At 30.9% G+C, this 26517-nt stretch overlaps 4 protein-coding genes across 8 annotated transcripts; 1 reads left to right on the plus strand and 3 right to left on the minus strand.

Annotated features, from left to right (window-relative positions):
* On the minus strand, window positions 1-3928 carry LOC100792638 (peptide methionine sulfoxide reductase-like). 4 transcript variants are annotated; one of them, NM_001253050.3, is made up of 4 exons: window positions 3773-3827; window positions 3533-3559; window positions 1830-2356; window positions 1-602 (listed from the first exon to the last, which is right to left on the minus strand). In NM_001253050.3, exons 2-4 carry the CDS (start codon window positions 3549-3551, stop codon window positions 351-353), a joined length of 798 nt encoding a protein of 265 aa, NP_001239979.1. In that variant the 5' UTR covers window positions 3552-3559; window positions 3773-3827; the 3' UTR covers window positions 1-350. The 4 variants fall into 4 exon arrangements, with proteins under 4 accessions (NP_001239979.1, XP_014618902.1, XP_040862110.1 ...); XM_014763416.3 differs by lacking the exon at window positions 3533-3559 and having other exon boundaries at window positions 150-602; window positions 3773-3928; XM_041006176.1 differs by having other exon boundaries at window positions 150-602; window positions 1830-3559; window positions 3773-3928.
* A 7963-nt stretch (window positions 3929-11891) lies between these two features.
* Window positions 11892-12435, plus strand: LOC113000145 (uncharacterized). Its single transcript, XM_026126727.2, has one exon. The coding sequence runs from the start codon at window positions 11951-11953 to the stop codon at window positions 12224-12226; it is 276 nt and encodes a 91-aa protein (XP_025982512.1). The 5' UTR covers window positions 11892-11950; the 3' UTR covers window positions 12227-12435.
* A 3796-nt stretch (window positions 12436-16231) lies between these two features.
* On the minus strand, window positions 16232-20861 carry LOC100793701 (OVARIAN TUMOR DOMAIN-containing deubiquitinating enzyme 2). Of its 2 annotated transcripts, XM_003519527.5 has the most exons (9): window positions 20648-20861; window positions 20341-20431; window positions 20172-20217; window positions 18465-18573; window positions 17735-17826; window positions 17577-17639; window positions 17216-17334; window positions 16687-16762; window positions 16232-16547 (listed from the first exon to the last, which is right to left on the minus strand). In XM_003519527.5, exons 2-9 carry the CDS (start codon window positions 20403-20405, stop codon window positions 16491-16493), a joined length of 627 nt encoding a protein of 208 aa, XP_003519575.1. In that variant the 5' UTR covers window positions 20406-20431; window positions 20648-20861; the 3' UTR covers window positions 16232-16490. The 2 variants fall into 2 exon arrangements, with proteins under 2 accessions (XP_003519575.1, XP_014626078.1); XM_014770592.3 differs by lacking the exon at window positions 16687-16762 and having other exon boundaries at window positions 20648-20843.
* A 2406-nt stretch (window positions 20862-23267) lies between these two features.
* Window positions 23268-25310, minus strand: LOC100527559 (RidA-like protein). The gene is made up of 6 exons (NM_001250917.2): window positions 25019-25310; window positions 24783-24898; window positions 24652-24696; window positions 24438-24511; window positions 24307-24356; window positions 23268-23695 (listed from the first exon to the last, which is right to left on the minus strand). The coding sequence occupies exons 1-6, from the start codon at window positions 25203-25205 to the stop codon at window positions 23601-23603; spliced, it is 567 nt and encodes a 188-aa protein (NP_001237846.1). The 5' UTR covers window positions 25206-25310; the 3' UTR covers window positions 23268-23600.
* Window positions 25311-26517: the final 1207 nt, after the last annotated feature.

A 26517-nucleotide genomic window follows, 5' to 3' on the forward strand; every position in this document is an offset into this window, starting at 1 on the left:
TATAGTTCAAAAGGATAGGTGAGATAATTATTTGAAATGGTCAAATAAAATTTTGGATCAAACAGTTTATAAAAATGAAAAATCCTTATCTTCCCCTCTCCTTCTATTCCTCACCAACGAAACACTAAGTAAAAGTCATGGAGATAATATTTCAAAGCAAAGTCATATTATATATCAAAGACAATATACAACTCTACAACTGAATATATGGCTATGTCCATCTTCAACCTCAAATACAATGTGCACAAGCTTTGTTGATATATTAACAAATACTTACTAACAAAACTATGGAATTTCAACGTCTAAAGAACCGGTCACATTGATCTTTGATGGCAATTCACTTATGACAATTAACCGTAGCACCGGATTGGATCATTGCAGCCTTTAGAAGCAGATTGCTTGAAACCAAATCGGCCACCCTTCTCAAGGTACTGTTGATGGTACTCCTCTGCCCTGTAGAACTTTTTGGCAGGAAGGATCTCAGTGACAATCTTCCTGTTCAACTGCTTCTGCTGTTGTTCCAACGACTCCTTGGCCGCCTTCTCTTGTTCCGGCGTGTAGTAGTATATTCCAGATCTGTACTGTGTTCCCACATCATTCCCCTGCCACACAACAAGATCAAACAGTATCTAAGCGCTTAAGTGGTAGAATGTACAATCCATGTATGTGCTGCTGCTGCATATCATAACCAGTCACCATATTTTCAAAAGTTCGTGTGTGCATGGATTTGGATGGAAGAGTGAATTCAAGAAACAAAAGTATTAAGTATGCATATTGAAAGGGGAGAACAAAAGAAACAAGGGACAAGACAAAAATGTAGTGAAGGAAATACTGAAATGGATTATTCCATATGAAAACGTAGTTTTGGATGCTCACAACTCACAAGTCATTCTGGAGAGCCATACATAACTGAAGTCCAACATAAGAGTTGGAACTAGTACATTACCACAATGAAATTAAAGCAAAACCATCATTGCAATGAACTCCTAAATGCAACTGATAAATGGGATTACAAAATGTACAAAGAAAGGAGACGATCCATCGATGTTAAGATATTGGATCAATGATAATCATAGGAGCTGGGGCTCATTGCAGGTTCTTTTGAAAACGGTGCTCATAAGAAGAGAAGTCTTAAGGAGAGAATTTTTTTGACACGTAAAAGAGGGGAAAAAATAATATATTTTTAAATGGATGGATTGGATATCTTACCCATGAAACATTATTAATGGATGGGTTGGGATTTTTTTTTTATCATATAAAGTCATGGATGGTTTGGATTTTAAATAAAATTGTACCATACCATAAATGAACTAATGATTTATTTTTGAACCATCCATTTTAATCCAACTTAATTTATCCAAACCATCTATTGCATTACACCCGTATGAACATCCCACCATGTGCAAACAGAAGGGTAAAAACAGCCTAAACAACTATTACCAAGAGACCACTGGAATTTGATGCGACCCAAAATTCAACACAAGATCATATTAAAACAGAATTTACAAGACAGACATGACTAGATATCAAACCATAAATGCATCTGTTAAATACATGCTACATAGAGAAAACCAATATTACTAATTTACTATAGAGAAATCAATCATGGAATCAAAAAGGTGTTGTCAAAATGTTTAACTCTAGAAGTAATGCATCATTAAACAATTGTACAGAAACCCCAAAAGTAACAAAAATCATTTATGTTGACAATACACAAAGTCCAGTCCTATTATTCAGATCAGCAAAGTCTAGAAATATCAATTAGAAACCAGACTACCTCATTTTTACATGACATGGTGAATAACACAAACAAAATACTTCATATATACCTGTCTATTCAGAGTGGTAGGATCATGTCTAGACCAGAACATGTCAAGCAGAGTCTCATAGCTGCAATTTTTTGGATCATATTGAATCCTTACAACCTCTGAGTGGTTGGTGGTCCCTGTACACACATCCTCATAGGTTGGATTATGCACAAGCCCCTGGGTGTAGCCAACCTCTGTCTTGGTCACCCCAGGCACCCTCTGGAAGGCCAACTCAACACCCCAAAAACAGCCAGCACCAAACTCGGCAAACTGCTGGCCTGGTGCTGGTATGTCATCATCTGGACCCTGAGGAATGGATGAATCCATGTTCTCTGTTGCTCTTGCGCTGCCAAACCCGAGTCTGTTCAACAGGTTCATGGAGGGCTTGTTCACAGCAATGCGCGGATAAGTTTGGGAAAGGAAGTACGGACGCTTGACAGAAAATCTAGAAAGTGAGGGCAGGAACTTGGTTTTTGCAGGACTGGAGAGGGAAGAGGAAGCAAACACTAAAAGGGAATTGGACGTGGTGGTGTAGCTGCTGCTGATTGCTGCTAAGCATTTGATTAACATTAGAGTCCTTTTCTAGAAGAAATAATCAACTTCAAAATGCTCTTGTGTATATGGAAAAAAACAAAACAAAAGAGCCACCAAATCAGGATGCCAAGGCATCTGAAGTTACAAATTTGAACAGATAATCGGAAGTTTAAAAATTAATTTTGAATCACTCATCCATATGGTGCTACATTTTATTACTATACCACATGGCACTTGTATATTGGTAATGATAAAAGTTTTACATGGATGAAGGATCATTTGAACTAATAAAATAATAATTCTCTGTTTTCATTTTGAATTCTCGCGTATAATTACAAAAATATCATCTTATATTTACTTTGTTCCCATTGTCAAGGATTTGTGCAGGGACCAACGAAAATAATTTGTTGAACATGGAAAATAGTAAACAAAGTAAATGTAAGATAAGATTTAAAATAACTTAAACTCCCATCCCATCACTTTAAAAATTGAATACAGAAAACATTTTCTCAAACCAAACATGTCCTAAATCTTATAAAGATGATTAGGTTTTAAAATAACTTAAACTCCCATCCCATCACTTTATGTTCTAGTCCTAATCAAATATATTCCTCCCTCTAAAATTTGGACATTTTTCTTATAGTATATGAGTTCTCCCCCAGACATGGACTACAACTTTACAAGCTGCAGCAGACTCACATACAACTGTGCCTACTGTTCAGCATTAATTTAACACTTAAAGATGCCACTATTTTTTTTATTCAAATAAAACAATTAGCTGACACTCTTTATTTCATGCATGCATGTAATCAGACATAGATAGAGAAAAACAAGTCTTTGTTATGAAATATAGAAGTGATTTATGGTTTAACTATTAGCACTCGGGGGAAGAAAAGAAGACATGATATATTATAAGATTCTTTTTTCATACAATTTCCAACAAATGGATGGATATCCGTATTGGGTCAAAGATTGTGCCAATAAATAAATTCATATTTTCTCATGCAAACAGCTGGCCTAATGTGCAACCTCCTTGCTCCAATGCTTTACATAAATTGAGAATTGCCACAGAATCACATAAAAATAAACCAAACTCACATGACCAAGAATTGTTAATAGAATTGGGTGCAGAAACATGCAGGAAATAAGTCCACCAAATAAATTAAAGGAAATCTAATATCAAACCATACCTGCTCCACAAATTCTCATCTTCAACCCTTCAACAAATTACATGAATCAATCTCCACACAATAATAATAATAATAATAAAGGTAATATTTTTAACACTAAAAGGAAAAATTGAACTGAAATAAAGAGAACCCATAATTCCCTTTTCCTCACAGATTAAGGGGAAGAGGGAAAGGGGAGAAATTGAATTGAGAAATGAGAGATAACATGCAATTGGAAAATGAAGAACACAACATACGTACCCAAGTGAGAGAGAGTGAGAGTGAGAGCAGAAGAGAGAGAAATTCAAAGGTAGTTGAGGATTGAGAAAGAAGATTGAGGATTTGATCTTCTCTCTCTACGCTGGCATCAATTGCAAAAAGACTTAAAAGCCCTCTCCAACTTACCACTACCCTTTAAATGGTGAAGGATAGGAACATCATTTTACAATTAAAATCACATTAAACCCCTTTACCTGTTGCTGTTTGCCTGGAATGTAACGTCTAGAATATTACAAAAATAGTGCATCTAAGGGTGACACGTCGTGAAATATCCTTCATATATTATTTTTTCATATTTTTAAGGAGAAGATGTAAGATGTGTAAAGTAAAAAAGTGCAAATTTCAAATTATTTACTTTTTATTAAATTAAAATATCTCATCAATTTAAGTTTTTTCTTACTTAGGGTAGATATATTTTTATTTTCTTACTCTGTACCTTGATAATTTGAAATCATGTGATTTTGTGATTGAATGGATGACGTTAGGTGTAATGGAAATTATTCTTCAAAAAGTTGAACTATTTATGTATAAAAGAATATTTTTCAAAATAAAGTAAAATAAATTAAATTAATTTATAAAAAATCTTTCATTTTCTTTTTAAAGATATTTTAATTAATATATAAACTAATTTAAACTTATTAAAAAACAATTCAATTTATATTATTTTCTTATAAACATTTATGAAAATTTTTATTCAAACAAAAGCTTTACCTCTTAATTAATGCGTATTCTGATTGATATCTTCCAATCAACACAAATTTAAGTTCAAAAGCCCCTTTTATCTAGATTGTGTTCCTTAGTTTTCTAGCTGCTGTTTTATTTTTCATATGTACCAAAAAAAAAACGCGGTGCTTTTTTTAATTCCTTTAAAAATAAATGTTTTCAACTTTGATACATCATATGATAATATACTATTTAAGTAACTAAAACAACTTAATATAATATATTTATTACGTTGTTATCAGCTTTTTACGAGATTATTATTTGCTCCTTCGTTTTGTTAACGTTCTCATCATTTTTTTCCACTTTGTAATTATCAGCTTTTTTACATATTCAAACTAACAAATATGTTAAGAGATTATGGATGTATTCTTCACGCAAAAGGAAAAATGAGATTACGATTCTTGTTTAGTCTTTTCTTTTGTTTGGATTAGAATTAGAATTAGAAATGGTCCTTTACATTTTGGTTTTTCCAATGAGGGAAGTTCAGGAAAGGAAAGTGAACATTTCTTGAAGGAAATTAATTGCTCGTTTCTTTTTCTTTGGATCGGGTATTGTTTGTTTAGCATTTAGCAAAGGACTAAGGATTAAGTTTTAAAAATTCCGTTAAATACCAAAAAAATCATTGGTACCACTGCATTTTATTTCCTTAAATAAGGTTTCGAGTTTAAATTTTATAAATAAAAATTAGTTGTTGAAAGAGAAAAATTTCATCAAAGATGATTAATAAAAAATTCAACAAAAATTAATCAGTAATAAAATCAATAAATATTTCATATTAATATGAAGATTAAAAAAATCTATTAAATAAAATAAGATAGGATTTCTTAATTTTTTAATTTTTTACTTATCTGGCTGAAATGAGAATGACTTAACTGTTTTTATAAGTATATTTTATTTTGAAGGCTTTTATATATCCTCTCTTAAAATTTTGATACACAAAAAAGAACTAAAATAGGATTTGCTTATTTATTTGTAACTTTTTTTGTAAAGAGATAGAGACAGGGGCTATAACTTATAACATTGGTCTTGGACTGTGCCAAGGCCCATAGTACGTAATCTCAATCAGCTTGTATTAAGTTCTTTTTTGTGCAATAAAAACTCTGGGCTTATTGTAAGTTCGCCCCAAAATTTAGCCCATCAGCTTAAAAACTAAGTGTTAGCCTCAAGCTCCCTGGGCCGAACCAAATATATATAAAAAAAAAACTCACTGAACTGATTCAACTGAGGAATATAAAAAAGATAAAATGATAAAAACAACAACAAATAGACAAAGTTTTAGGTCTTGACAACTCTTGAGTTTTGTGGCCATTGAGTAAACACTCTACATAATATCTCTATCTCCAAGATTAAGGAATAAAAAAAGAGGAGGTCGTTAATTATTAGGTGTCGGCAAACAATTTTTTAAACATTTTGTGGACCTATTTTTTTAGAAAAAGATAGAGGTCCACTTAATGATATAGAGTCAAATGATAATCACTTGATAACCAGAAGATATCCATTACAATAATAGTAGATAGCCACTCAACTCTCTCTTCGGATATATAGATGCATGTATATATCTTTCAATAAGACTTCCACATTCATTTTATATCTATATGACGAGCATTACAAACAAAATATTATTTTTTATGTCAAGCAATTTCCTAACAAAACTTAGTATGCATGCGTTCAATTCAACTTTTCTTTTCTTTTCTTATTTATTTATTTATTAAAATTGACTTTAAAATTAAAGTTCAAAATGAAAACTTTGAAATCAAAATAAAAATTATTTCACATCTTTTATTTCTTTTAACTTAAAAGAAATGACAAAAAGAGAGAAAGAGAAAATGTAAAAATGACTCAAAATTGTTTTTTTTTACTGAGATTTTAGTTTAATACGAATATATAGAATGGCGATTTTTTTTTGTTCCTTAACCTAGTTATTCTAGAAACAATATTGTGTTGAATTAATTGGGACTACCATGTCGTGTTTTTTTTTTTTTTATGCAGTAGAAAATAAATTCAACAAAGGTTATATTAGTTGTGCCTAGAGAAGAAAACAACACCTAGGGCATTTGCGATCAACTTAGACTCAAGTTCATAAGGAAAAACATTTAAAACTAATAGTTGATCATCCTGGGCTTCTTTCTTTGTAAGTCAATCGGCGCAACTATTGCCTTTTCAAAGAGAATGTTGAAAGCGAAGTTGCCAACCCAAATGTATGAAGCTTCTGGCTTTGAATTAGAGGATAAAAAGGATGAGTTGAAACAACATCTTCACTGATGAGTTGAAGAGCAAACGTCTGATAAAAAAAAATAATATACAAGAGCAACATTAATATGCAATGATGTACGTTTTGCAATATCACCAAGTGGTTCAATTCAATTATAACTAGATTGAGTCACAGATTTATATCCAACCAAAACTCAATCAAATTCAATCCAGCGCAGATTATATTTTGTGATTATTATTAACTTAATTATTTTGAGTTGTAAAATAATATTATGTTTATAATTATTGAATTTTATTAATGAATATTTTTTATCATATGAATAGTCTTTTTTTTCATTTTCTATCAAACAAAATAGCTTATTATTTTTTTAGTTTGATGATTTTTTAATTTTTTTTTGCAAGATTTAAGGTGAATTTTTTAATGGTTCAATCCAATAATCAATCCAATCCGATTTAATTAAAGTTGGATTGAGTTAAAAAAAGAAGAAGATAAATTTAATCTAATTCAACCCAATTATGTTTAATTAGATTTACTTAAAAAATAACAATCCAGACCATTTACACTCCTATGGATTAGAGTTGTTTTGTACTCCATATACTACCTTCATCCTTAAAAAAAATATATATATATATATATATATATATATATATATATATATATATATATATATATATATATATATTAAAAATATGCCTTTTCATAAGATTTTTTTAAAGTTTTTTATTGTATCATTTATTTTTTAACCAATATACCCTTATTACTTTACAATAAATGTCATAAATTAATAAGTTAAGTTCATTTTTTCTTAAGAAAATTAAAAAAGATGTCTAACACATTAATTAACTAGCTAAAAATAATTAAGTTAAAAGAGTGAGATTACAAGTTCTAATGATTTTAAGATAATTTTGATAAATAGTATAAATTGTTAACAAATGTAATACTATCAATTAAATTAGTCAATTTTCAAGTGTAAAATCCTATTACAGTTCAGAAAAGAAAAGGAAAAAACAGGTAACCAACATTAATATGAATGTAATAAATTGACTATAGTGTAATTTATTCTGTAAATAAAAGTAACTGTCTACAAATTAATAAAAAAAAAAACTATATTTACTAATTAATATTAACTAATTATAATTTCTATGAGGGCAATTCTATATATATGTTTCTTATTAATTTATTATATATTGTTTCATTTAAAAAACAAAAATGTAAAGCTCATCAACAACAAACTCAAAAAATCAACGGCATGCTCAGCAGTCCAACATGTATCACACTCAGATGTTACTTATTTAACTTTGATTTCATATTTCCTTACATGTCATGCTTAAAACATAACGCCGTTTATTACTTTGATTATTCAACATTGATACACCTAAACTTAATCCTAAAGGAGGAAAGTTGAAAAATTCAACTTCAACCTATTGTGCTTTTACAAGTCCTAATTAATTAAGACCGTGCTTGAATTGAAATAGAGTACATTTGACGCAGTAGTAGTAAAACGAGCAATCAACATCTGCTACACGCGGTGGTTTTTAATTAATATTTAAGGAAAATTAGTTAGCTACTAGAAAGTGAAAACCAATTGTTTTCCTTTGATTAATAGTTTGATTACTAACACAACTACGCAAGTCTTCGGCAAAATACTATGATATTAATTTAAAATTAAACCCTGCAATTGAGTCTACAGAAGTTGTCACATTAAAGCCAAGTAAAAAGTAAAAACAATATTTTATAGCTAGAAAGAATACTCTGCAGCTAACTGCTGCTTAATTCAGACTTAGAAGTCAAAGGGAAGATAGAAGGCAACATTCGACAAGTTAAAAGCCATATTTGACGATATAACATAGCAACGAAATGGCCCAGAAAAGAAATTAAGCCATTGGGAGATTAAGATAGGCATGGCGCGCCCAACATTTGCATGCATAAAGCCATGATGAGTGGCTGCACGTAATCCAGCATTCACACTTGTACAAGAATGGTTCAAGGTTTTGATTCTTATTTTGGATAAAGATTCTTAGAAATTTATAATTCTTAAAAATATAGTTTCAATTAATCATTACTTAGTATTGACATAATGTATATTTGAACCTATCAAACTCTAAAATAACACATATAAATGCATGTTACACTGTCAAAAGCGGTTTTCCCTCTCAAGGACATTCTTGATTCTTGATTGGTATACTTCTGTCCGTAAAGTGTGAATCAAGTTTATTGAGAAGTGAATAGATGCACGGATTTCTTAGCAAATTTGGGCCATTTATCTTTTATAGATTGTATCCCTCCCCATGATGATATAGGAGGGACTACAATGATGAGTTATATATATATAACGCTGTAATTACTTCTTTCCTCTTTATTAAAAAGAAAAAAGAGATAGGGATTATTTTTATAAAATTTATAACTATATTTTTAAAGAATTAAATTAAAAGTTATTATATTTGCAAAAACTAAGAATATATTAAACTCAATTTTTTAATTGGCCCGTGCGATTTTTGAAAGAAAAAAACATGTATTACCTATATATGTATTGAGTTTTTAATGTGTTTTTAAGGATTTTGAATGATATAGTATTTGTTTAGTTTCACTTCGGGTGTTTTAAAATTGCATTCAAATACCAGTTAACGTGATTTCATATAAATTTGTACATATTTTATATTAAGTTGATGAATTGATTCTGAGTAGATAATTTTTGTGTTTGATTAAATTTTAGTAATACTCATCCACCTTATCGTAGCCCAATGCTCATATCACTCAACAACCATACTGCAAATCAATGGGATTAACCTTCGAGACACTTACCATGCATTATCACGCAAGAGACACCATCCTAACTCAATAATAATTTTATATAAGTAAACCTAACATGTTCCTCCCAAGTAAACAATTATCTCCATAAATTTACACACTTTATCTACTATTGCAAATACTAGAACTTAATCGTCAAAATCATTGCAAGTGCTCCATGGAAACTGGACTAGCTAGTGGAAAATCATCTGAGATTTCCAAAATAATCCACCTTATTACTCCTTAAATATTCTTTGCCTTGGGCTGGGGAAATATGAAACTAGGTTGTTGTGTCAATGTCACAAAATCCTTTTCGTTGCCATTTCAAACGTGCTATCCTCTTATATAATATGAATAAAAGCGAATGGTAACTTGTAGTCAACTTTTTTTTCTTCTTTTTGGATAGTTAAAGTTAAAGCAAATTTGCATAGCACGATTTCGAATTGTAATAGTTTATGGATTGACTAATTTCGTTGTTTAAATGAAAAACGTTCTTTAATCATTGTTTATTATTGATCATTTTTCCACAAGAGTCGTGTAGGGAGTATATATAAGCTACACATATAATTAGGATTATGATAATGAAAAAAGTGTGTTTGGGTCAGCGAAATAGGAATTGCACGTGAAAGAAAGGTAGCCAAACAAACAGCACCTTCACTCAAAGATTCCTTTCCCTAATTTGTGTTCACACCTGACGTGGCTACTTTTATTTGAAACTTGTCCTCAGATTCCAGGTTTATCCTTTTCACACCTAAAACCTACCAACTAATTCCAGCTTTTATCACTTTATGACCCCACCATATATTTTAATTTGATGAAGTTATGTGTTGGTAAGAACAGATTTGATAAAATTTCAAATATGGCATGGAATATAAAAGTTTAACCGCATAATTAAATAGCTATAATATATATATATATATATATATATATATATATATATATATATATATAAAGACAACTACGTTTTTGTCTCATAACATAAAAAAAAGGCCCTTCTGCAAAAAAAAAAAAAAACATAAAAGGCACTTTCCAATAAATATATAGCATCTAATTTCATATAAATTTATAACATGAATCTCGATCTTGATCATTTATCATAACTTGAAGGAAATGAAAAGGAAATCTGTATCCTGAGTTTAATTATATAATAACTATTTTTCTACATACTATACAAGGAGAAAAAAAAGTCTTTGGCAACAATTTATCGTTGTTGGAAATGCCCATTTTTGTGTTTGTTTATTTGGAAATGCCTTTTTAAGTAATTAAAAATGATGAAAGGAATATAGATAATTCATTTAAAAAAGTTTACGCTAGATTCCTACCATGCCCCGTTCACACCTGAAACATTGAATTGAACATTTCATTGCTGGCTGCATGACAATTAATAATAATAGTTTAATTAATTGGTGAACTTGGAGGGCTTGACTTTGGCTTCCCGGCTGTTCATGGCTTGCAACACTTGCTTAAAGATACACAATTTATAAACTTAAATACAACTCTGTAATTATTTTTAATATTATTATTCTATTTTAGTAATTTAAATAATAAAAATTTCCATTAAAAATTAATATAAATTGCTGAAATCAACAATGTTAATTAAAAATAATTTAATTATGAAATTGTATTAAAATTTCGTAGCACTTATGCTTCAATATTGTTCTACAATTTGAGTCATTATTATTTTTCAGAAAATATCTGTAATTTTACTGTATATGTAAAAAAAAAAAAAATCGACACTACTTGGTACTTGCTTCTCAAGTATAAAATAATGAAATTAAAAATATCTTAAATAAACTTTTGAGAAGAAATTCTTAAGAAATTGAAGTGAAATAAGTAATGTAATTTAATAACTGATAGTTCATGCGTCAAAAATCATAATTGATATTTAAAGGTAGTATTTTTTATACTTATTCTTTAATAATTGTTGGCTTGATTCACAAGTATTATATATGAAATTTAATTTCACTCAAGTTAGATAAAACAACTATTTGATGACAAAACTATTCTTATAAAGATTTAAACATAATTAAATATTTATATTTGAATTTAAAATTACTAATTAAATTAAAGTAATTCTAATCCGTAAAAATAAAGTTAAAATAATTGTATCACAGTTAACTTACATACATATATAAGTTATGAATGAGATTGATTAACTTGTGACTCATTATTTATATATATAAAAAAAACACATTTGTTGGGATGGCAAAAGCAAAGGCAAGTAGAGGCGCCAGTGGAAGTGGAAGCGTCGGCTCCAATGTGATCCCGTAAGATACCTTTAACTTGAAGTCCGTTACAGTCAAAGGGACCCACACTTGCCACCTATGAAATCCTACGTGGCACTACTTAGGTTTTTCATTTTCCTATTTATATCGGTAATATCATATCTCCCACCTAGTTTCCATCTTTTCTCTCTACGATTCATCGCAATTCACAAAATGGGCAATTGCTTGAGGCGCCAATCGCGGATCGGATACTCCACCGACGACGATGAGGACTGGGAGGATTTTCGGGCGGCGGCGGCGGCAAGCGGTGGTGTTAAGAAATCGACGAGAGAGGTGAAAATTAAGATAACGAAGAAGCAGTTGGTGGAGTTGGTTGGTAAAGTTGAGGTAAAGGAGTTGAGAATGGAACAGGTTTTGGCACACTTGATGAATCACTCTCTTCAACGTCCATGGAGGCCTGCTCTTCAAAGCATTCCAGAAGATCATTAACGTAATTATATGGAACAGAGTATTTGGCTTATTGGCTCAATCCTTCCACCATAAAGAGAGGATTTTGTTTTGTTCTTTTATGGGAATGTTAATGTAACCACCAGGGTGGGTGCTTACACTTTTTGCTTCTTTTGTAAATACAAAACTTTAGTACCCTTTGCTGCTATACCCTATATTATTATTATATATCACAGTTAGAGGTTCATTTATCTTCATCTATCTTCTTTTTTACTTTTCTCCTCCTTCTCAAATCTCAATTTCCATACTACCAAATATCATAATCAATTAATATTAATTAACTCAGATAAGAGATTATTTTATCTTAACCAATAATAGTTTTGAATTCTAAGAATATATATACAACAACAATACTTATTTGGAATGAGAGTTTTAGTATCTGAATTGGTTTTACAATGACAACATGATTGTTTGAGTGAATGATATATAAGACTTGTGAAAATAATCTTCAATTTTTAATTATTTAATTGTTTGTTTTTTCTTATATGTATAACTTTTAAGAGATAATAATCCACATTAAACAATATATTTTTTTAATAAGAAAATTCGAGTCTTGATTTATCTGTTGTGAAGAATTATTCTTTGCTAGACTGAACTCCATTGCTATTTTCTGTTGTTCATGACTGTATTTGGATACAAATTTTTGTGTGGGGTTATGTGACTTGAGAAATGTGAGATTCTGTAACACGGGCACCACACTATTTTTCTGCTCCACCATATTGTGTCCAGGTCCAGGGGGGCTACCACTTTCATTCTTCAACTTGAGAGATGAATGGTGTGAATAGTTGTGAGATTCGCTTTCACAATTTGTTTGTAGTTTTTTAGTCTCTATAACAGCAGCATTGAAGTTGACGAGAAAGGGAGAGTTAATTTTTTTCAAGGCTTGGTGAGATCTTCGAAAAGGATGATTTTTTATTTTTTATTTTAATTTCTGATGATTGATGGATAATCGACTTTGACTATGTTTACCATTTGCTCCTAAAAGCTGACTCATTATTTTTGAAATATTGTATGAAGTAACGTTAAACGGTGGATTAATTTGGGCTCGTGAGTAATTTTTATTAAAACAAAAACGGATATGTTTTTCAACAAACAATGGGAAGCTATCACTTTCGAGATACGGTGCCTAATATTACCCACATATTGTTCATCTTTGAATTAGTAAAACATTAGTATTACAATGGAAGGTAGTGCTGTGAATAGTACAGTAGAGATATGAATGGGAATTAAAACATGGTAGATTAATTCAATGGGTGAAGATTATTAATTTATCATACATGTCCTACATGATGAAAAAAAAAAGATAGAATTTGGAAATTGGAACTTTTGATGAAATTAGGTTAGTTTCTCAATCCAAGAGATCTGAAAGTTGGACCCAACACCATGACATTAAACTGTGCAAATGCTCTAGCCTAGAACTATGATTTGTATCCTTTAATGCTAAGCTTGCAGTAGTAGGTAGGATGCCTATTCAGCATTACACCCTTTCTATATATTTTTCTAAAATATAGTGTAAAACCTTCCAAAATTCCTGGGGCAACTAAATCTCTTTGTCGTCACTATCGAAATTTGGTGGTTGATCAATCATGAATTAATGAGAGCTTTGTGGATAGAATAACATCTCAGATTTTGAGTTCACACTGCTCCTAAGTCCTACCACAAATGTTTGTATTCTAGTCTGCCGGCAGTACTTCCAAGTCCAAACCCCAAAAAAATTACTAATTCCTCAACTTTAAAATAATTATCATTTTAAGATAATGTACAAAAATTAAAAAGTAATTAAACACTTTAATTTTAAAAAATAAGTTGATCAGATTATATTACCTTTTCATTTAATAATAAACTCTTACTTTACTTAATTGATGGTATATCAAATAAAAATGATTATTATATGTATAATTTTTAAAACGAAAAATGATTTAAAATATTTTTAAAATGAATAATTTGCTAAAAAAAATAAAATAAAAACGACAAATTATTTAAAATAATTTTAAAATGTGTGTCGGTTATTTGACATAAAAAGCTCGATCCAAATGTCATATCTGATTTTTTTAAAACAAAAAATCAACACTGCAAAGATACTCTGATCCAATTCGGTCAAGTTAGGACAGACCTTCTTTACATAACTCTTATAAACTACTTACAGGTAATCTACTAGCATAAAACTTTTAAACTTAAAGCCAAGTTATGTATTAGCATTGGCAAAAATTGACTGAATGAGTCTTGTCATAATAGCTCTGTTTAAATTTATTTCACATGTTCAATAAAAATTTGATTTTTTTAGGTAACTATGATGCAACGATAAAAATGTGATTAAATTATTGTTAGTAATTTTTATTTTAAAATAAAATATCAAACAGATTTCCCCTCCTTCCTCCTCCGAGTATCGCCAAATAAACAAAACTTTTGCCAATGTAAGGCTATATATATTTGAATAATGCTTTTATTTTATATACGTTCAGTAGAGTAGAGGAATTTTCTATTACAACAATTGGCAATTAATAAATTTTTTATTGAAACTTATTGGATGTTTATTTATTTAATGATAAATGATAGTATATGGATTAAAAGAAATTCCATAAGGTATTAAAGAAATTTTTGCCGTGCACAATATATTTTTTCATGGGTTCTTATGACGTTCATATGCCATATAGATTGCCTCATCAGCTTTGAAACAACACCCTGTAAACGCCCACGCACACAATACGTCACCCTCTCGATCTCAATGCTTACAAGATGACAATCTTTCTATTGGTAAGTGTTAACACGGATAACTACAATGATATTTAACCAGTAATGTTCATTTTACATGATATATCATATATCAATATCAACATCTTGTAATTGCTTTCTAAAATAAATTTGACTTGCCCATCATCGTCACCCATGAATAAGATATTGATATATGTTGCATTTATCTTCTTGTATTATAAACGACTAACAGGAGTATATATTCACTGCAATTTGCAGTTGGATTAAATCATTATTTTATTACTAGAATAATGTTGACAGATGTGTATACAATTGAAAATATTCAAAATTGAAACGTGGCTAAAAACGTAAAGAAATAACACTGGCACAATGTGACAATGACCTTGTTCCAAAGCTGTTGTATCATTTTTTTGGTACATCGCATTATTGATCTTCTTCAAAATTATAATATTTCAGCACGTGGATTTTATTTTTTTTAGCTTATGACTTTTGCAATAACCAGTACTGTTCTAGGAAGAGGGAGGGACATCTTATTATCGCCTACAGGAGTGGGGTGACTTGTTATCAAATTGATTTATTTTTTATTAGGAAATTATGTAAAAAAAAACTTAGCATGAACTACAAAGTGATACTTAGGGAGAGTTTGACTACTCAACGGAGTCTTAGTCGTGAATGTGTGGGAAAAGAGTAAAGAGAAAAAAGTCATGATGGGATTTCAAGGATTAAGTGGAGGCTATTGAAAGGAGAAAACCAAAGTTTTCATCAAAGAGTTATGGAGGAAGAATGTTAGGAAACACAAGGAAGTGCGAATGATATGTGAGCCAAGATGGGAGAAAGGGTTGGAAAAATAGTAAAAATACACTTGAAGAATCAAGAGGTTGGGGACCTGAAGATAAAACATTTTGGTGATGATGGAATGTAAGTGTGTAAGATAAAGTACGATTAAAATGAATTGTTTTAAGGCATGATCCTTGTGTTAGAATGCTGAAAACTAGAAAATGTTAGATATAATGAACTCACAACTTAATTTTCCACTGTTCTATTAATAACAAAACCTAATTTCTCCCAACATAAACCAACATTTGAAATTCATTGTTAACAATAAGCTTGACGGCTAGAACAAGTATTTGTAAATTTGTTTTGAGAGGCATTATATACTATCAATAAAAGGGATTTTTATATAGTATCAAAAGCATTCAACACTCGTCAAGGTTAAAATAGTGGCGTGAGTTTACATAGTTATTGCACTAAAAGTTATATAAAGGAAGTGAAATATAAAAAAAATAATTGATTACTAATTTCTTTATCTAGTCTGCAACTAGAGTCACTAGAGGTGAGTTTCTTATAATCACAGTCATTGTGGAACAAGACCAAGGAACTATTATTACAACACAAGTTGCCACAACAATTCTCATGCAGAAATTATTCAGTTTTTTTTGTCTGCAACAAAGCAACTACCTTCTATCGATGATGCTCATTCAAATCAACGGAGATTACACATGAATTTGTATCCCATTCAAATCAACGGAGTGCATTATCTGTACTCTTGGAAGTTAACATGACCAGTTGCTTGTGCATGCTCCACTGCCTCCTGAAATGTTCACACACACACACAAAATAAATAAATAAATAAAACAAGTACTCAGAATCATAAGAACAAAGGAGAATAGGCTAAGGTGGGTAAGTAGCATGGCTAACATATAGCAAAGCATCAGGTACTGAGGAATCACCTTCTCACCAATTACTCCAATTTGGCATACCCCACAGCGGAGAGTGAAGTTGGATGTGTCAGTGTAACTCCGTTTCCTGAGAAAGGGTAGCCATGATATTAGCATCATGGGCATAGCATAAATTGCCATGATACTTAGTAGCAGAAATAATTGGGAGAGGCCATTCAACATGATATCCCAATTAAATTAAGAAGATAAAAAAAAATCACATCATGCAAGATAAAACAAACTGACTTCCCTTTGTATTATCGCAGGGTTAACATATATGTTCCTACTGGCAGACAAGACACATAGCCCAACTATCTCTTTCACTTAAAAAAAATGTGCATAATTTCACCAGTATTGTTTGACAATAGAAATTAGCAAAGTTGAAGTCTTCAACTTATCAGTCTAGATTACTAACGGATATTCTCAACAAATCTGATATATACAAAGAATTCAAATATGAAGATTTATGCAATTCAATCATCTAAATATGATAATCTTTATCTCTTTCTTTTAAGTAGGTTCAATAAGAATAGCAAACTACCTCTGCTGGTCCTTCACAAAAGTTAGAGCAAGCCCCTCAACAGGTCCAATGCTTCTGTTTTTCTGTACAGCAAATATGGTCTGATCAAACTCCTCAGGAGCTTCCTCAAAGGGAGACATCTGACCCATACAAGGTGTGTGAGTAATCATCAGGCAACATGAAAATAAACATACATATGAACCTTGACTTCATAAAAAAAAAAAATTATTGTTTCATGTGTAGTAGATAAATATAAATACCATATACTTGCAATCTCACAATTCACCTCCAAAACCACAAAAAAAAAAAAAAAAAAAAAAAAAAAAATCCACAGAAGAGAAGGAATGGATGATAAAAAAAAATGGTATATGAAATTACTCACCACTAATGCATCGTAGTGGAGACCATCATAAATCAGCATCACTCTTTCAGAATAGTTACTTTCCTGTCAAAAGTATTCAAAAAAAGTGAAAATAGAAAAGTTCAGTCATAAGAGGGTGCAAAACTTGAGAGCATATGGATTGGATAAGAGTGACTAACCTGACCATACAAATCACATCGAGTTGTTTGGATATCATATGCTGCAATTTCACGTCCATAATAATCTGCTAATATTGAAAGTTCAATTGCACCTTCACAAAGAAATATAGAGCTTAATTACTAATTAGCACATCAAACTAACAAAAAGTTAACAGTGCTTTATTGTTAAATTTGCTACTGGGAGTTTGAACTTTGAAATACCCTTTGAAACCCAAGTCAAATTCATCAACTACAAAATCTATACCAACAAAATTTATATCAAAAGCCTAACTTTAGAAACAAAACAACTGAAATTTAAACAATTGTCGCAGCAGATTGTCTGGGTACCCAGATGTTTAAATAAAATTTCCCAAATTTTAATTAAATCTTTATGCCTCTTTACATTTCAGGAAAATAATTTATTTTACTCACATATACTCCGTAATATACTTATGTTAGCAAAGTTTATTAAAAGCCCAGATGTTAAATGAGCCTATCTTTGAGTAAGTTTCATCACCTTCCAAGTTCCAAATGAAAATGAATTTTCCACACTTGAGGTTACACCACAGTAACACAGTTGAGGTTACACCACAAATGAAACTGAATTTTCCAAAATGAATTTACATTCATACATTCACCACAGTAACACCAAAAGTAGCTGTTCCAATTTGCAGAGAGAAAATTGGTAATTATTTCCATTAAAAATTTTATTTAAAATAGCCTTGATTAGGAAAGGCATAGGCCAACTAACCTCCCCACTTCTCCGAGTCAAGAATCCAGTTACAATACTCAGCGTTTGGCTTCCCAAGAAATGCTTCACAATATTTCTGTGGATCACTTGCTACTGTTGCTGCTATAACCTTTAGCATGTCAAATGACAAATAGCACAAAAATATTAAGTCAAAATATGTAAGCAACGATGTCAATAACATACTCAAAATGCAAATGTATTAGCCAATACAATGGTATAAAAGATCCACTTCACTGGCAATTCTTATATGATAGACTATGTAATTTCATATCTGAAAATAAAAATATTTTGCAATGACAAGCTTTTAGTTGCATGCAATTTCACGGAAAGCATTGAGTAGCACAGCATGGGGCTTGACGCACCATAATACAAGTGCATATGATGCATTGATGACAAAATATGGAGAATCTACCAGAGAAGTTACTCAAGTCTCACGTCAGGAATTGAAAACAAGATCTAGTGAAAAATAGGTATGCTGAGCCTTATATAATATTTCAAAGTCAATTTTTTTGAAAAATAGAAATGCTCAAAGTGCATTTATTATTCATAGTTGCATCTGAAAAATTCTTCATGCACTATCCAGATAAAAAATAACTAAGTATTCATATCTAAGTATTTCACTCATCCTTTGCATTTGTTGCAACCATTTTAATGATTGGAAAGCCAACTATCAGTTTTCCAAAAGCTCTTTTTACGAATTTTAATAAAATATGTCTATGTCTACAAGGAATATTTGTCCCACAAACAATAAATACAGAACTTCTGTATTGTCTTTCTGGTTTTTGGTTTCAGAAACTATTCAAATTGAAACAAGCAAAATGATAGGCAAGCGAAAGTAAATTCAATTAAGATGGAATGTTGGACATCACATTTAAATTGCATAGCATAGCACACTGTATATGATTATCAGAAGAAGAAAAAAGGGCTAAAATATGTTTTTGAATTCTCAAAATATCTCGAAATTTGGTCTTAGTCCCTATAAAAATTTAACATGTTTTAGTTCCTAGATTTATTAAAAGTGATGTGGTTTTAGTCTCTTGTCAAGAACTAAAAACACATTTTTTTTTATAAAAAGTAGGGAATAAAAATATTTTTTATAGCATGCTTCATCACACTCCAAGCACATGATTTCAATAGTGTCGTATCACACTTCGAGAATGACACAGTTTGGAGGAACTCTAACTCATTTGGGTGAAAACTCCTTCTTCCAATCCTATAGAGAGGTCTTCTGATTTGAAAACTAATTCTACAATACAATGTTGTTAAATGGAGGTGTCATGGCCGCCATGGTGGAATTTTTGCCAACCACCGTAGGCAATTTGTTAATATGGCCACCTCCTATGACAGCACCATAGGCCACAATGGAGTGTTTACATGGCATCATTTTGCCCTTCCGCCATTGATAACACTACTACCATATGGTTTCACTAGTCCAAATCTTGAGTTTATTGTGTTTGATACCTCAAGTTTGGAAAATGAGATTTTTCTAGTAGAAAAGATCTTATATTTAACTTCGAAATTTTTGTTAAAATGTAGGGACTAAAAACGTATTAATCTCAATATATTTTGAGGAAGCAAAAACATGTTTTACTCCAAAAGTATATATATATATATATATATATATCTTGAGGCAAAAGTTGACCAGCCAGAAATGAAGCAGTACATCTGATAGGTTCAGACAAATAACATGAATACAAGAACAATTACCTGTCTCAACTCAGCAGCTTTCTTTTTGTCATGATCCATAACATATCTGAAATGATTAAGCACAAAAAAAAGAAGAAAGAACATAACAAGTGGAATCATTTGTACAAGTAGCAGTAATACCGATACAACATGAAACTAAAAGGGGGTTGTATTCCATTGCTTTGCTTACCCAACTGCATTGAAGAGGCAACTGTTATCCGAAGGAATGACCCTTCTCAGAATAACACCTTCCATGATGCAGATTGTAGATAAGTACCAACCTGAAAATCAATCACAAGAAGAAAAAAACATTCAAAATCTAAAACGCTAACTATTCCACAATAATAACTAAAGCAACACCGAATGTGAACTCCAACAACAATTAGGATGATGAAAAGAAAGGGAAGAAAGGGGAAAAGGTTTGAATTGGAAAATGGAGATCTATGCTATGAGAATTGAAAAGGGGATTGGTCTGAGAAGAAGGAGAGGATACGAACCAAGCTTGTTATTGGTGTGGGTGTGGGTGTTGGATTTGGTATTGGTGAGTATTTGAATAAGAAAATGTTTTCCTTTGTATGCGTCAAAAGAATTAACTTAAACGGATTTTGCTACCGCTTTCGTTCGGATGCCACCGTCCTTTTCCTCGGCATGCCCCACTACTCTCTTCCATGCCAAAGCAAGGAATACACCACAACAACACCTTCCTCTTTTATTCTCTCTTATCAAAAACTATTCTTTTAATAATAAAATCATCCCATTACAGTTTAAAATAATTATTAATGTTATCACCAAGTATTAGTATTGAAAAAATATTATCATTTTTAAAATAATTTTTATTTAAGTGAGAATTTATTTGTAATTATTTTTGTATTGTTGATATTCAGTTTTGATAAAAAAAAAATATTTAGAAAAAATAAATTAATGCACTTTTTGGTAATTGATTTTTTAGTTATCCTGAATCAGTATTTTTAATACATTTAAGATCAGAAGAAATAATCTTTACTAAAACCAGACGTGTCTGAGTCTAGTAATATTTTTTCTCCCAATTAAATTTGAATTTTTCATTCACAATGCTTAATATTATTTAGAAATAGTAAATATAACATTTTTTATTAGTTCAAATTGAATTTAGGTATAAAAAGATTTACAACGCACTTTTCAAATTTATCCCCCACCCCACCCACCCTCACTCGCGCAAAGAAAGGAATCAATACGTACAAAAGAAGTGCATGTTTTCTTTGAATAAAAGCATATGCATATTGCATGAGATGAAATCCTTTCAAGCTACCATCTTTAACGTAGAGATAATCAAAATCCCCTCCCAAACTATAAAAGAATCAGTGCGTACAAAAAAAGGTGCATGTTCATCGGACAAAAGCGTAGGCATAATATAAAATCCTTTCAAGCATCTTTGATGTGGATGCATGGAAATTGCAAAGTATATTGAATGAATCTTTTAATACTCATTTTGTACTAAGATGACAGGGCCTCCATAGACCGTAGAACTTAATTTATTCAGCAAGCAAAACTACTTATTTTATACTGCTAAAAAATACTAATTATTTTTTGGTAATATAGTTTACTCATGTACTTAATGGCAATTTTCTTCCAAATATTAGAAAGGCTCTTTCCTACGAACGCCCCTAATCAGACTTGAATATACTTGTGTAGGCAGAAAGGGTGATATTCTAGCTGATGGAACAACGTTTGATGCAATGCATTCTTGAGAAGTATCAGCAAATAAATGTTTTGTTTGAATTTTTTTAATATTTATTTATAAGAGAATAAAATGAGCTCTTTTCTTATATATAAATTAGAATAATTTATACAAATTAAATTTTATAGAAAGTTTTTTCATTTAATTTCTTCAAAAGTTTGAAAACTATAAATCGATTTTTACTTACAGAATATAAATATGATTTTTTTTAATTTACTTCTTTTATAAGTATGGATAGAAAATTCTATCTAAATAGTATACAAATTGACACGATAGAGTTACATAATTATGACAACGACCACTTTATATGAGTAACTTTAATGTTTGTCCCTTACCTTCATTTTTTTAAAAAATAACATCTATGTATAATTACGGTTACTTAAAAAAGTAACGTTGCTTAATTAAAAAAGCAAGCCTCGTTATATATATATATATATATATATATATATATATATATATATATATATATATATATATATATATATATATATATATATATATATATATATATATATATAGGGCGAAAAGTTATGGCTTCACCGATAAAGATGCTTTATGTTTTATCTTTATTCTTGAAACTGGCAAAAGAACAACATTGGATGCAAATGCAAGGCAAGTTGCTTTATACGATTCTGAGATATTCATATATTATGCACAACCTGAAGTCTTAATCGTTCCCTATAAGAATCCAAAGCCTTTGTTGCAAAATTCAATCTGAGCCAAAGCTTTGGAGGATGCAAAGTAGCAAATGTTTGTCAGTAATTTGAATAATTGAGTACAAGTTTGATTTGTTATCGCATGAATTCCGAGATAAATCCAGATATCCAACAGTCCAACACAAAAGGAAGAATTATGTATGATCTTTGACAAACTTATGTTCGGCTTCACCAACATTTAGCCAAACGTGCTCTGAATCGTTCAACTCAGATTGAATTCTCTCCCTCCCAGTCAATGAAAACAAGTTACACATTTTGAATATCTAAGGATTGTATTCATAAACTAGGTCGAAAAACATAACAGCTTAAATGTTAGGGTTGGACTTAATTCAAGATTTTACAAATTATTTTCAGAAAAGTGAAATTTGGAATGTCACAATCTCAAGTTTACTTCATTTTTTTTATAAAAAAATATATATATTTTCACATATTGTTGATTCTTAGGAATATAAAACATTTTCATGAAAATAAAAGTTATTTTCTCCGATAATTCCATATTCCCATTTCAGCCAAATGAAGTAATATCCTTCTTAGATATACCTCGAAAAGGAATTAATATCTAACCATCACATCAGCCAAATGATATCTTTAGTTAAATGAACAAAAAATGAAGAAGATAAGCAGTACGAAGAATAAGGTTTTCAATGTAACTCCACAAATCAATATATAAAAAAAAAATAGATGTGAGTTCGAGTAAAAAATATTTATTAAAAATGATCTTATTCGATAAAAGCACAGTTGACTAAATTCATGGTCTGTCATATGTGATACGCTGTCACAAAAGCTGCAAACAAGAACATTCAATGACTAAGTTGCTTTCACTTTTAATAGGCGCATTAATCTTTGAGAGAGAGAATCCGAAGATTAGAGACCTCGCTAGGATGGTAAATGTAATCAAAAGGGCAACATTATCCAAAGAACAAAACAAAGTAAAACTCCAAAATACTAAGATATGTCCCTTCCCGTGTTATTAACCAAGTTTGCTGAAGGAGCCAGATATACTATTACTCTTGGTGCTTATATAGTTGCTATGCACTCAATTTCAATCTTGGCATCCAATGGCAATGCAGCTACTTGATAAGTTGAACGAGCAGGGAAAGGTGAAGGGAAGTCTGAAACAATTGGAAAAACAGGTAAATTAAAAGTATTGAAGTAGGCATTAGTGAAAATTAAATAATAGCAATTCAAGGGGAAAACCTTATAATTTTCAGCATGGTACTAGTGAATTCTCTAGCATCAATCTAGTTATCACCCTTGGTATATACTAAATATGACAAGTTCACAACATGACTTATACGACAGGCTAACAGATGAATCTTCAAGACTTAAACATAAAAAAAAAACATCAAACTTTTGAATCTAAAAGCTGGTCAGTGGTCAGCCATGGTACATGTATGCTACCTACAGGCTAACACATTCTCAGCCCACAAATGCAGAAGGATCAATTTTCACAGCACAGTAAAAATTATCAGAAGTGAAACTCATTAGTAATTAACAAAGTTAAGCAGTTTGTCAATACAGAACTTTCATGACCTACAATATGAATGAATAGCTAATTATTTCTATCAAAAGAAAATAGTAAAAATGAGTAAAAGACTAAATGTTTAGGACAGTGTATTCATCTTTTCACCTAAACAAGTTATTGCAAGCTTCACCTTCAACAAAAATATAAATTGTCATGTGTCAAGCAAGAAAACATTAAAATCACTACTACAGAACTCACATTTAGCATAGATCTCATTGACCTTCTTAAAGTCCTTCAAGTCAGCCAACCTGCAGAAAACAACATCTCAAAAACTAGTAACCTTGCAGAAATGCAATTATCCCAACCATGTAAGGGTGAGGAATTCGTACATAATTGTTGTCTTAACAACGGACGAGTAGCTAGCACCACCGGCTTTAAGAATTTCCCCCATGTTTTTAAGAAGCTACAATTGGCGATTATATCAAATGTCAGAAACAAAATCAACAAGTGCATTGCAACATCAATAAAAACTAAAAAGTTACCATCATACAATACGACAATGAAATGTAATGTCACAAACTGAAATGTTCTCTCATTTTGTACCTGTTCAGTTTGGTCTTCAACATCATCAGATACGAACTTCCCTGTCTGCATTGAAGAGCAAAACACACATCAACAATCAGAAGAAATGAGCATCGTAAATAAATTAAAGGAAGTGATAAGTGATAACAAACCTCGGGAACAAGGCCAAGAACACCAGACACAAAAATAAGGTTGTTGGATTTGATTGCTTGAGAATATGGTCCCAAAGCCGCAGGTGCACCTTCAGTTTGAACACTTTCCTTAATACCTACAAACAATCATTCACAATTAACTTTGTTACAAAGAAAATTAACAGTAAGGGTCACCGTTATAACAAAAAAAGCAAAAATTTAAAATTTTTGAAGGTTTTTTCATAATGGGTACTTACGAGTATCGGAAGAAATGCTCAAGCATGTGAATGGCAAAGAGCGCTTCGGTGACGAAGAGGAGCGCCAGAAGGAGGTGCCGGCCACCGACAAACACCCTACTCCGGCGGCCAATGAAGCACGGTTGCGCAGTGCGCTGTCTTCCATCGCCGGAATCTGGAAGCTCCGAGCACCGCACCACGACGCCATTTCTATATTTCTCACTCTGTCAAATTCTTCAACACAAACAAAACAACCAACCTTGTCTTTGTTTTTGGGGTCTCTGCTGCTAAGTCGCTTGATTTTACCAAAACTACCCTTATCTCAGGCACTCATTTACCATTATGGTCCCTTCAAATGGATGGGCTCCAAGGTTTCATGGGCTGGGCCATCCTTCACCCAAATGACGGGTTTTTCTTTGGGCACCATGCAAATTGCTGGTACACCCAGCATAACATTTGAAATTCCATTTTTGCCCTTCTGTAAAACTAATATGAATTAACAACCCATATGAGACTTACGGATTAGCAATCCATATGCGGCTTATGGATTCATAATCTGTAAGTGGCCCATAGGATTTAAAAAAAAAATGTTTACGAGTTAATTTAAAATTAATGGTCTAAGCAGGAATTAAATGGGTGAGTTATTAACACGACGCTCTAACCAACTGACCTAATAGGTCAATTATGTTATAAAATAATTAATGTCACTACATATAACACTAAAATTTCTAATATATATTTAATGCACATGTAAATTTACATGATAAATTTTGTAATAATTAATTTTTATCTAATAATTAATTTGTTTACATATATAATTTTTTATGAAACATATGATTTTTATTTGAAATTTATATATGTAAAAAAATGCATTATTAGATCAAAATGGCGGGCTTTTCTTTGAGCCCATGTTATTTACACACATCTTTTTCCCTAAGTTCACACTTTTTTTTAGTTTTAAAAAAAAAAACTATAGGTAATTGTTAAGCATATCTTTCATAATTGTTAGATATAGCTCTTTTTATTAAATTTACTTAAATATCCCTGCCTCTTATCTCACACTCCTTTTCTCCTTCAAACCTTTCTATTTTATAATAAGATTGAAAAAGGTGTGAAAAAAAAGGGAATGAAAAGTAAGGGTGAAGATATTTAATAAATTTAATAACAAAAAATAAAATAATGTTGTACATAATGTTGAGTCATGTAATAATTTATATATGTTGTTTGAATTATTAAAACAATTGTGTATGAAAATGAATCAGAGCATGCAAAGAAAAGGTTGAGTAGCAGGATCATTGCTTTAGACCCAAAAAGATAGGAGAATGAAAGCCATATTGAATCAGCCAACCATGATATGAAAGACAAAGAAAAAAGATATGAAACCTTTGATTTAGCTAAATTGGTCTTCATATTAAAATCTAACTTTGAATTTGATCATTATAAGGAAGATGAGTCATATGCACCAAACCAAGACCAAGAAGAAACCTAGTCAAGTTGTTGGCTTTTTGTGTGTTTTGTAG

This window comes from Glycine max, chromosome 2 (assembly GCF_000004515.6).
Source record: "Glycine max cultivar Williams 82 chromosome 2, Glycine_max_v4.0, whole genome shotgun sequence".
In the NCBI taxonomy this organism is placed as follows: Eukaryota; Viridiplantae; Streptophyta; class Magnoliopsida; order Fabales; family Fabaceae; genus Glycine; species Glycine max.

Bases quoted from the DNA above. Each gene is read 5' to 3' on its own strand.
- LOC113000145 (XM_026126727.2), top strand. From the start codon at position 11,951: ATGGGCAATTGCTTGAGGCGCCAATCGCGGATCGGATACTCCACCGAC.
- LOC100792638 (XM_041006176.1), bottom strand. From the start codon at position 2,378: ATGTTAATCAAATGCTTAGCAGCAATCAGCAGCAGCTACACCACCACG. The intron at 603-1,829 runs GTATATATGAAG...GTTGTGTGGCAG, and splicing joins CTACCACTCTGAATAGACAG to GGGAATGATGTGGGAACACA.
- LOC100793701 (XM_003519527.5), bottom strand. From the start codon at position 20,405: ATGGAAGGTGTTATTCTGAGAAGGGTCATTCCTTCGGATAACAGTTGC. The intron at 17,640-17,734 runs GTTAGTCACTCT...TACTTTTGACAG, and splicing joins GATGTGATTTGTATGGTCAG to GAAAGTAACTATTCTGAAAG. The intron at 16,548-16,686 runs GTGATTCCTCAG...TGAACATTTCAG, and splicing joins TTGGAGTAATTGGTGAGAAG to GAGGCAGTGGAGCATGCACA.
- LOC100527559 (NM_001250917.2), bottom strand. From the start codon at position 25,205: ATGGCGTCGTGGTGCGGTGCTCGGAGCTTCCAGATTCCGGCGATGGAA. The intron at 24,899-25,018 runs GTAAGTACCCAT...GATTGTTTGTAG, and splicing joins GAGCATTTCTTCCGATACTC to GTATTAAGGAAAGTGTTCAA. The intron at 24,512-24,651 runs GTACAAAATGAG...CGCCAATTGTAG, and splicing joins TTGAAGACCAAACTGAACAG to CTTCTTAAAAACATGGGGGA.